Source organism: Tupaia chinensis, unplaced genomic scaffold, assembly GCF_000334495.1.
Source record: "Tupaia chinensis unplaced genomic scaffold, TupChi_1.0 Scaffold143705_1, whole genome shotgun sequence".
Classification (NCBI taxonomy): domain Eukaryota; kingdom Metazoa; phylum Chordata; class Mammalia; order Scandentia; family Tupaiidae; genus Tupaia; species Tupaia belangeri.
This window is the reverse complement of record NW_006203553.1, coordinates 885367-896242: the sequence shown is the minus strand read 5'-3', so window position 1 is coordinate 896242 and position 10876 is coordinate 885367. Positions and strand designations below refer to the sequence as shown.

The 10876-nt window shown below is 46.9% G+C and overlaps 1 protein-coding gene and 1 pseudogene across 2 annotated transcripts in view; one reads left to right on the top strand and one right to left on the bottom strand.

The window, feature by feature from the left end:
- Positions 1–526: 526 nt before the first annotated feature.
- TACC1 (transforming acidic coiled-coil containing protein 1) overlaps positions 527–10876 on the top strand; it is a 97019-nt gene continuing 86669 nt past the window's right edge. The window contains exon 1 of one of the 2 annotated variants that reach the window (XM_014582643.2): positions 527–637. In XM_014582643.2, the coding sequence (XP_014438129.1) occupies positions 613–637 (25 nt within the window). In that variant the 5' untranslated portion in view covers positions 527–612. The remainder of the gene's footprint in view (positions 638–10876) is intronic. The other variant, XM_014582642.2, reaches the window with a different exon arrangement.
- Positions 10317–10876, bottom strand: part of LOC106733416 (nucleophosmin-like) — a 1012-nt pseudogene continuing 452 nt past the window's right edge.

Here is a 10876-nt window from a genome sequence, read left to right as displayed (position 1 = left end):
GGGAGGATTTTGAAGGATTTGGGATATAGGACTTCATCAGACCCTCACACTCACGCACACGCACACGTGCACACGTAAACATGCTGTAACGTGCTCATGTGGGGCCCATTCGTAATTATGGAGAGTCCAGGGTTAACGACCAGAGTGGGGGGAACCTGTGGTTTATCCCAGGCCTCTCACAGCACAGAGGGCTGGGGAGAGCAGGGAGGCTTCCCCCACCTTCTGCACTTCTAGCTCCGGGAGGGTGCAGGGGTCAGGGCACACCCAAGAGCTTTCTTCCTGAGCCTCATCCTCTGTTTTTGCAAAGAGCTTCTAAAGAGTCGCGGCAGTCAGACTGAGTTGAAAAGGCAGACAGGGCGCGCGGAACGAAGGCCCAGGGCGGCCTGGGAGGGTTTGGTGTGTTTGTTGTTCAATGCAAGACTCTCCTGGACCCTTGGAACTTTCCACAGTCTGACTTTCTGGCTAATGATTACCATCTGCCCCATGCTGGCAGCCAGCTCTCTGCCGGGCCTGCCGGGCCTGCCTGTCAGTTGCCTGAGGGCTGCACCAGCTGTGGCCAGCTGCTGGGGGGCCCCTGGAATTGTTTTCTGGAACAAGCAGGCGTGCCCACTGATGGCCGATGCACAATGCACAACCGGTGAGTTGAACTGTCTGCTTGCCTCCTGGCCCCTCGCGGCTGTTTTCCTGGTCTCCCGTTTCCTCCTCCCGTCTGCCGTGATCGCCTGCGATGTGTCCACACAGCGTGGGGCACAGTCGGCATCCCACCTCGGAGCCCGGGTAAGGAGCGTGCCCGGCATGCGTTTGCACAGGTGCAGAGGTGCTGGTGGAGAGGCCTGGGCCGATGGCGGTCACAGACGGCCGCCAGGTCTCAGGTGTGCAGCAGCCTCTTCCGCTGCTAGAATCAGGAGCTTCGAGCTGAACAGGACGCTGTTTTCCCTTTTCTTTTTTTAGTTTTGCTATAGGGCATGTGTGCTCACCAGATAAAGAGAGACAGAGAGACAGAGAGAGGCAAAGTGGGAAACCACCCCCGGGAGGATGGCCATCCTCCAACCCCTTCCCTTAGGATTTTGGGCATGCACACACATAGATAGGTTTTGGAGCAGCTGGGCGTGGGACTTGAACAGAAGAGTCAGCCATTTGGATTCAGCACTTTAACCACCATGCCACTTGCTGGCCCTCTAGAGACATTTTAAAAAATGCTTTTTCTTTATTTATGATAGAGCATGTGTGCATGCATGTGAGGGTGGGACAGAAAGAGGGAGAGGGGCACCGTCCACAGGGCCTGGTCACACCGCAGTCCCTTCCTTCCTGTCATCCACTCACTGGGATCCTGGGCACTCATGTGCATGTCTGGCACCATCCAAGTTGACTGGGCTGGGGACTCGAACCCCAGTTGCCATGTTGGATCTGGCCTCTCTGAGTAGCTCATCTGCTGGGCCGTAGTGCCAGCCTTCGAGCCATCTTGAAGGGGGATCATGACATTCTAGGATCTTCCAGTAGTGCTCGCCTCACAGGGCGTGATTTTGTGAGCAGGGAAAGAAAAGTTGTTCTGGAAGCAGATACAACGAAGGAGGTGTTACTGCTCCCTCCACTACGTCAAGTGAGGGGTGCGTGAAGAGTCTAGAGACTTGCACTCCGGAGAGAAGAAAACTAGGAGGGATGCAGGTTCTATGTTTGAAGAACGTCATGTAGAAGAAAAGTAGACCGATGGTATATTCATTTATTCAGTGAATGTTTTTGAATGCCCGCCATATTTGCATATCTGTGGGTGCCTAACTTGCCAGGTACCTGAGGAGAGTGCCGTGGGCTAGGCTGACGAGGTCATGGCAGGGCGGGGTGGGGGGGGAGGCGTGAGATAGTACACAAAATCAAGATAATTCCAGAAGGAAACATGTTAAGATGAGAAGTCAGCGTGAGCTGGGACTGGGAGGCCCTTGTTCAGACTGGCTGGGCAGGAGAGTCCGCCCTAAAGTCACGGTATTTCAGTTGAGTCTTGCAGCGTGGATCTCTATGTTCGGAAGGAAGACCACAGAGGGACGTTGCCCTCTTCATGTCATATGAAGGGCATGCACTCTCAGCATGTCTTAGCACTGCTGGGGTTGACCTTGACCACCTGGCTGAGGTAGTGTCTGTCAGGCTTCTCGCCAGAAAGTTATTCATTTGCCATTCATTTTCCGTGCTGTACTCTTTGCAAGGATGTCTGTGCACACCCTACACTTAAGTAGAGGAGAATTAAGCATCATTGAGGGTGGAGTAGCTGCATAAATTATTTGGAGTCCCTTCATGGGAGATTCCTCTCTTTACTTGTCTAATCATTTCTTTATGTTAGTAAGGAGTCACAGATATTTCCTTTATACTTTGGGTTATAATCGAATACCACTTTATTAACTTTACTGCTCAAAGCAGTTCAGCTTTGGTCACTGGGGACCCTTTCATTTGGCTTTTGTGTGGACTCTGTATGCCCTATCATTGCAGGCTCTGGTGTTGTATTTATCTTTGACGGTTTTGTTGTTATTGTTGTCGTTGTTATAGGGCATGTGAGTTCACCAGAGGGTGACAGAGAAAGAGAGAGAGCAAGAGAGAGAGAAAGTGAGAAACCACCCCTCCTCCCCAAGGGGTGATGACCACACTGCCATCCCTTCTCCTTCACTGTCCTCTCGGGATTTTAGGCACACATGCGTACATGCCCAGCATGATTTTCCAGTCACTGGGTCCAGGACTCGAGCCAGAGTCAGCCATGTAGGATCCAACTGCTTTAACCTCCACAACACCCAGCCACCTCCTACCATTTTGTTTTTTTATTTTTTATTTATTTATTTTAGTCTTCTGGCACTATGAGATGCTTCAAGCTCATCTTGTCTGTTTCCTGCTGCAGTCCTAAAATCAGCTACTTCTCTGAATAGTCCTGGCTCCCTTTATTGGAGGATGGCATTGAAAGCCAAGATCTCAATGCTAGGTGTGTTTGTTGACGCTGGGCAGTAGAGCAAGGAGACAAGGGTGGAAGAACCTCCATGTAGACACGCGTCTGCAAGCATTCCCATGTGCAGCCATCTCCATGGGGTTACCCGTGATTTCCTTCTGATGTCGCCAACTCTAACCCACTACCGCAGGCATCTTTCTAGACCGCCCCTTGCTTGTCTGAGGTTTCCCACGCCAGTCATGAGAAACCCGGCTCGTATGCCATCCATTCCTAAATGGCTGAATTGCAATGTACGTAAATAGCGGTATTCAGCTCGTGAACCGGGGCCCCGTGGAGCCAGCATTATCAATTAGATTACGGTGCTTACGTATGGTTCCATTCCCCTGTAGTCTTGACCGACTGGACTCATTTCCAAATGATTAGGGCACGTATTTCCCTCCACACCCACTTCAGGGACGTTGCCTCTTCCCTTGTAGTACAGTTACATTGATTTGGCACAGTTTGCACTCCGTCCCCAGAGTCCCTGACCGCCCAAGTGATTATTCCTTAAATTGCGTACACCAAGTTTCGCTCTTTGTGCTCTGAAGGCCTACGGGATTTTGCAATGCACACTGTCATAGTTCCAGAATTATATTATCACATATAGTTCCATGCCCTAAAAGTTCCCGCGTGCTTCAACTATGAAGACTTGTTGAGAAGTAACGCCTAGAACAGGAGAGAAAGCAAGATGGGGCAGGAGAGCCTTCGGCTGTGGTAAGGAACAGACAAAGCTCTGCTGGCCCTGGGCGCTCCCAGGCAAAGGCTGCCCCTGGACTGAGTCCCACTTGGGCAGGAATGACCGGGCCTTTGTGCTTCTGCTCTGATTGGCCTCAGCTCAAAAGCTGAGACAGACCCGTAAAGGCACCGACAGCTGGAGGTTATCAGCTCCCCACATTCCTTGGAGCTGGGCGGCTAAGTCCAGCCTGGAGAGGGATCTGAGTGCTGCCACTCTGCATCTGCCAGAAATATCTCTGACAATTCCAAGCAGAGATTAGCTGACCACTGGTTAGAAATCTAGAGCAGAGGATTCCTGTGTCGGGTAGGAATTGGGGCCAGATGGTCCCAGTGGCCCCTTTGGGCTCTTGAGTCCTATGAGTGTCCTTCAGTGTGTGTTGGTTAGGGAGATTCCACTTCTCACACTCAGCCCACCCTGCTCAAGCCCCTGCTTCCCTGGTCGCATTGCCCGTCTTGTGCCCTGCTGGGTCCTAGACATCAGGTCGTATTGTCTCCTATTCCCCAGGGACCGTGTGAGGGGGGCAGAGGAACCAGAAGACAGTGAATGGCTCTCGCCGTCTGTCCTACCTTTTCAGACCCCAAATGCTCAGGAAAATGGTTACAGCGTCCACAGCAACATGGATCAAAGAGTTGAACATGGCTTAAAAGCTCATGGCTACAGGCAGGGACACTGAACCCTTCAAAGTTAGGGTACACCAAGCAGATCCTTGGCTGGAGTGGCCCCTCCTTGGGACAGGAAATAGCAAAATGGCACCACTCTCTACAGATCTATGCACACACCATCCCTGGCTACGTGTGACATCGTTTTCTTCCATGCTAACTTCCAGGCTCCAGGTGCCTCTGGATTCTCATCAGCAGGTGCAGAGCCATTCCTGGGAGAGTCTGTAGGAGGATGGTCTCTGCAGGAAGATGGAGAGCTTTCAGACTTCCTGCAGAGAGAGTGGCTGGGCTGTTTGGTTCGACCTGTGCTTTCATTTATTTAACCTGCTTGTGTCTAAAAGCCTGCTTCTCTTTTCACCCTTGTAACTTGGGAGCTCTCTCTGATTCACAAATATCCTAAGAGAAACAATTAAAATCTCTATGTGACCCCTCAGGACTGTTTAACTTCTCAGCCCAAAGAACTTTTCATCTGGTCTCTCTTTGGAGATTTCCTTTGAAAGTTAGTTTCCACTCTGCAGCCTTTGCAGGCTCCATTAACCCGGTTTGTTTTGCCCAGCTAGAGAGGAGTAGCGTTTTTTATATTCATGCTGCTACTTTTATACAGTAAACCATGCATACTGATTTTAATTTCAAAGGCTCACAAATTAAAGAGCTTTCTTGAGCCCAGGCCTTCAGGATTCTTGCCAGCCTTCTGGGTTTTCTACACGCTTTGCCATTTCTCGGTGGAATGACTGAAAGCCCGAACCTGCTGGGTTAGCGAGTGAGTGGAAATAAGTATTGGTGGGTAACCCCCCCACACACCTCCCACTCCCAGGAGCAGAAAGTGGGGTTGGAATCCATGCTGAAATGCCCAAAAGCTGGGACCGGTAGGTGGTGTGCTGGTTAGGGTTAAGGCCGGACCCCACGTGGTCAACTGCACAGTTTGGGCTGACAGAGTGGTTCGAGTCCAGACCTGGCAACTTAGAAGACATGCCAGTGCGAGTGCATGCACACCGGAGTCCCAAGGGGAGAATGGAGGGGGAATTGTGGCATGGCCATCCCCCCAGGGAGTGATTTCTCACCCACAGCCCCCCACTCTGTCTCTGATGAGTGGCCTATAGTAAAAACTAAAAATACCCAAACTTTATTCCATGTCCCCATTCCCAAGTTAGGCGAGACCTAAAGTACAACACCAACAGTTAAATATTCCGAGAAGATACTTGTGGTTACCCAGTCCAGGATGTCTGAGTTAGGGGCAGTTTCTGTCTCTGAAAATAAGTTCAGGGCACATAAAGTAGTCTGCTTCTTAAAAAAGGAATCAATATAAAGCACACAAAAGGCGTGCTGTCCCTGAGCCATTATTTCGGAAAAGAAATGACAAATGAAATACAGAAGAGGCGTTTTTTCCAACAGCGCTCTCACTGCTCATCCTGGGAGTAGAGATACCATGCTGCACAGGCCGGGCACCCGCCGCCTCTGGAAACTGCCTCCTTAGGGTCCCTGACAGTTGCATCAACCTGAAACGGGGAGCAAAGGTTTTCTCTGGCTGGAATTCGGCTTTGCTAAAACAGAGGCTTAGAGAAGAGTTGTGTGGTGGCTGCTGTCGAGCGTAGACGAGTTTCTGAGACCTGGCCTTCGGCAAAACACATTGGCTGGAGACTGCTTGGAAACATCCTTGCAAGTGAGCGCGTGACTTTGACCCGAGTTAGTTCCTCCCAGGCTCAAGGGTTCTGCTCCCCTGAGAAGAGGTCCCAGTCTTGGTTGCTGGGGAATTCAGTCTTCTGAGTAAACCAAGAACAAATGCAAAGACCAGTCATCAAAGGTAACACCTCTCTTTGATACTGGTTATGTATTTGCCACTGAGTATTTAAAAACAGCAAGTTAGGGCCAGCAGCTGACATGGTGGCTAAGGCTCTGCACTCCCACGTGGCCGACTTAGGTTCAAGTCCTGGACCTGGTGGCTTTTTTCTCACTTTCCCTCTGTTTCTCTATGGTGAGCACCTGTGCCCTATAGCAAATTTAAAAATAACAATAATAGAGAAAAGTAAATAAATCTTTTTTTTTTTTGGAGAGGTTTTCACTATAGGGTGCATGCACTCGCCAGACAGACAGAGAGAGACATAGAGACAGAAAGCGAGAAATCACCTCCCAGGGGGGATGGTCACGCCGCAATCCCTTCTCCTCCATTCTCCTCTCGGGATCTTGGGCATGCATGCACACGCGCCCGGCGTGAGTTCTAAGCCACCGGGTCCGGGACGTGAACCGCGGTCGACTACGTGGGAGGCCAGCGACATAGCCATTACGCTAACTGCTGGTTCCCAATAAATCTTTTAAAAGATCTTTAAAAAGGCTAATTTTTAAAGTATAAGATTTTCTTTGATTTTTTTTTAAGGTCTCTGTCATTGGGTGCGTGCGCTCCCCAAGAGAACCAGAGACAGAGAAGAAAAGTGAAAAATCACACACACACACACACACACACACACACACACAGGGGATGGCCATGCCACAATCCCTTCTCTTTTCTCCTCTTAGGACTTTGGGGATGCAAAGATTTTATTTTCTAATAAAGGTAACAGATGTGAACTTTTTGCAATTGAGTGAAGTGGAAAGGGCAGTAACAGGCCTGGGCAGCCGCAGTCCTGGCTCCCACTTCGCCACTGACCTTCTTGTAACCTGAGACCCGTCTGCCCTGCACAGCAGAGGCGGGGCCTCAGTTCTCTTACTTTAGGAGGGCGGGAGGAGCTGGCCTCCATGGGCCTTTTCTGTTCTATGACTCAGGGGGACTTACCTGACATGTGCCAAATACCAGGAGCTGACTGGGAGATGAAAAGCGTTGGAAGGACAGATTGGCCTTCTCTGGAGTCTAGATCTAAATTAATGTCAAAGGAATATATTCTTAAGAGAAAAGTCAGACCTGGCCTGGACATGAACAAGATGTTAGAATTGAAAAGGCAAGGTTTGTAAGTGTTCTCATAGTTTTAAAGGGGGTAACAGCTGTACCTTCAGCAAAATAAAAAGGAGTAAAGAAATAAAATGCTTCAGAAAAAGATAGCTTGGGGCCGGCAGTTGGTGTGGAGGTTAAGACAGCCAGGTGCCACATGGCCAGCTGCGCTGCTGGAGTTCTGCACTGACTTGGCAGCCTGGAATTCACTCCAGGCACCTGTGCATGTGTACCCCAACTCGAGGGAGGAGGCTGGAGGACAAGGGATCATGGTGTGGCCATCTCCACCAGGGAGTGATTTCTCACTTTCTCTCTGTCTCTTGTCTCTCTCTTGTGAGCACACATGGCCTATAGCAAACAAAGAAAAGCAAAAAGCAAAAAAAAAAAAAAAAAAGTTGTTTCTGATGAACAAAAGCTCAGCAGAAAACATGATGGAAACTGTCAGCAGAGAAATGGGTACAGTACAGAAGAACCTGGTGGGCCAGCATTGGTTTTCCCTCTTCCTCTCTTTCTGCCTTTGAGGTCCTTACTGGTTGGACTCAGGTGTGCCTTAGAATGGACTTCCTCTTGTTTATTCTATTTGGTGTTAGTACTGGCACATTTCTAACTGTTATTATATTTGGAAAGTGTTTGGTTAATTTCTTCAATATTTTCTTTTCTTTCTTTTTATAAAAGTTTATTTATTTATTTCACATGAAAAAGAGAAAGAGACAGACACTCCCATCACGGCCTTCATGTAGCAATCCATTCCCAGCCTCAGCCGGCCTGGGTCTTGGGCATGCACGCACCCATGTACGCATGTATAGAGCGGCCTTGAGCTGCGAACCCAGTACCTTCCCATGCGGGTCTAGTTGCATGACTGCTGTGCCACCATCTGGCCCCAGTATATTTTTCTACTCCATTTTCTTCACTCCTTCTGATAATACAGTGGTTTGACTGATCTTATCTATGAAGACCTGAGATTGTCTTTATTTTTTTCAATCTTTTTCCTCTCTCTTACTCATCTTGAGTAATTTTGATTGATCTTTGTTTAAAAAATAATTATTTAATTTGATTCATTACGTATTTATTAGTAATTATTATCATTTAAAAATATGCTATAGGACACACACACTCATCAGAGAGATAAAGAGAGAGAGGGAAAGTGAGAAAGCAAGCTGCTGATTCTGAGACTCAAACCACAGTTGGCCATGTAGGAGTCTATCATCTTAACCACCACACCACTTGCTGGCTCTTGGTTGTTCTGTCTTAAAGCTTACTTGCTTTTTTTTTTTTTTTTTTTAATCACATCCATTTGGCTAAGTCCATCTGGTGAATTTTCCGCATAAGAAATTGCACTTTTTAGCTGAAGAATTTATAAGAGGAATCAAGTACATTATCAACCATAAAAATGCTGCAAAAAGTTACAACTGTATTTTGTAATTTATAGGTCAACCACTAAACATTATGCAAAGATGATAGCTAAAAGCCATGGAAGAAATTAAAATAGAATAATTAAAATATTTTTTAAAAATCTGAAAAGCAGGAAATGAGCAGTGACGAACCAAATGCTAGAGGAGACAAATGAAAACCAAGCAAACAAACAAAGGATCCATACCCAACCACATCAGTAATTACATTAAATGTGAATGAACTAAATACTCCAGTTAAAAGACCAAGATTAATGATCATTTTTAAATGGATACTAAAGCAAATATAACCCTCCCCAATGAAGGTATGCAGATGCCAAGTAAACATAAAAGAAGATGTTTGGGGATGGACAGTAGCACAGCAGTGAAACGTAATGCTCTGTGAGTGCCCAGTCTCACATGGGATGGATCCCAGTGTAGGTCTGGAGATCTCCCTGAGTGCACTGGGCACATGTATGCCCATAATCCAGGCTGCCTGAAGGCTTAGGGTGAATCCCAGCATTGGAACCCTGTTGACGGTGCTGTTTCTCTTGTTTGCTCATGAGAAAGATTATTTATTTATTTATTTATTTAATTCTTTTAGGTTTTGCCACAGGATGTTCGTGTTCACCAGAGAGACAGAGACAGAGGGAGGGAAAGTGAGAAATGACACCTCCCCCCCCCCCCCCGGGGGGGGCGCCCGGCGCGACCCAGGGTGGTGGCCACACTGCAATCCCTTCTCTGTTCTCCTCTTGGAATTTTGGGCATGCACATACATGTGCCTGGTGTGATTCTCAAGTCACTGGGTCCAGGACTCAAACCACAGTTAGAGTCCAGCACCTTAACCACCATGCCAACTGCTGGCGCCAAGATAAATAAAATAAAATAAAAAAGGTATTTGACATTACATGTCATTAGAGAATTGCAAATTAAAACAGCAGACAGCTTTTGCAGTGTCTTACCAAACTAATCATACTCTCACCATGCAATCTGGTATCCACCCCTTGGCATTTATCCAACTGTGCTGAAAACTTCCGTCCACACGAAACCTCGCACACGGATGTTTATAGCAGCTTTATTCGTTATTGCCCCAACTTGGAAACAACCAAGATATCCTTCAGTAGGCGAATGGATAAATGAACTGGCATATCCAGATAAGGAAATATTCAGTGTGAAAATGAAATGAGCTGTCAAGCTATGAAAAGACATGGGAGAAACTTAAATGCATATTACTAAGTAACCTGGTAGTTAGTTGGGGCCAAGGGGAGTGCATGGCTTATAACGGAGTCTAAGAGTGGGAATATTTGATATCTAGTGTCAAGATTTTCCTTTGTCTGTAATAATTCCATCAGTCAGGCATTTTTTTTTACTTTATTAAAATACTGAGTTTATTTCACATGTATATTTTTGTCTCCCCACCATTTCCATGTCTGACCACCACTACTACTGTGTCCTATCATAACATTCCATACATACTTAAAACCAAGCAAAGGGTGAAGTTCCATCTTTAAAAACTAAACAGGCATTTTGGACAACACATTCTTGGCAATAGAACCTGGACAACATTTATCAAACACAGTAGAGAAAGTTCTCACTCTGCATTATGAAAAGGACAGCCAGATATCGATTGTTACAGAAATAAAATAAGACGGAAAATTTTAACAAACTGTTTAAACTATTTTCTTAAAGAGACTTCCTCCACTGCCAGAGATCTTGAATAGCCTCCTGATCAGTCCTCCGGAAGCAATTCTTGACATAATTGATAAACTTGACTTCCACTTTGGGAAGAGAACCACCTTTTTCTATACTTGCTTGCATTTTTGCTTTAATGTCTTCTACAGAACTAGGTCCTTTTGGTGCTTTAGGTGTTTTTTCCTGTTTTTTGAATGATTCTTGACCTTTTGATCTTGGTGTTGATGGTTTTGAGTCTTTTCCGTTCTGGTTTGATTTTTTAGCATTTTTGCCAGGAGTGGCTTGTATAGATTTCTTCTCTGGAACTTTTTCTTCTGTTTCCTCATCTTCAAAATCATCTTCATCATCATCATCTTTGTCGTCATCATCTTCGTCAGCAGCAAGTTTTACTTTTTTCTGTGGAACCTTGCTTCCACCTCCAGGGGCAGATTGCTTTCCTGATATACTTAAGAGTTTCACGTCCTCTTCCTCTTCTTCTTCTGACTCTGCATCTTCCTCCACAGCTACTAAGTGCTGTCCACT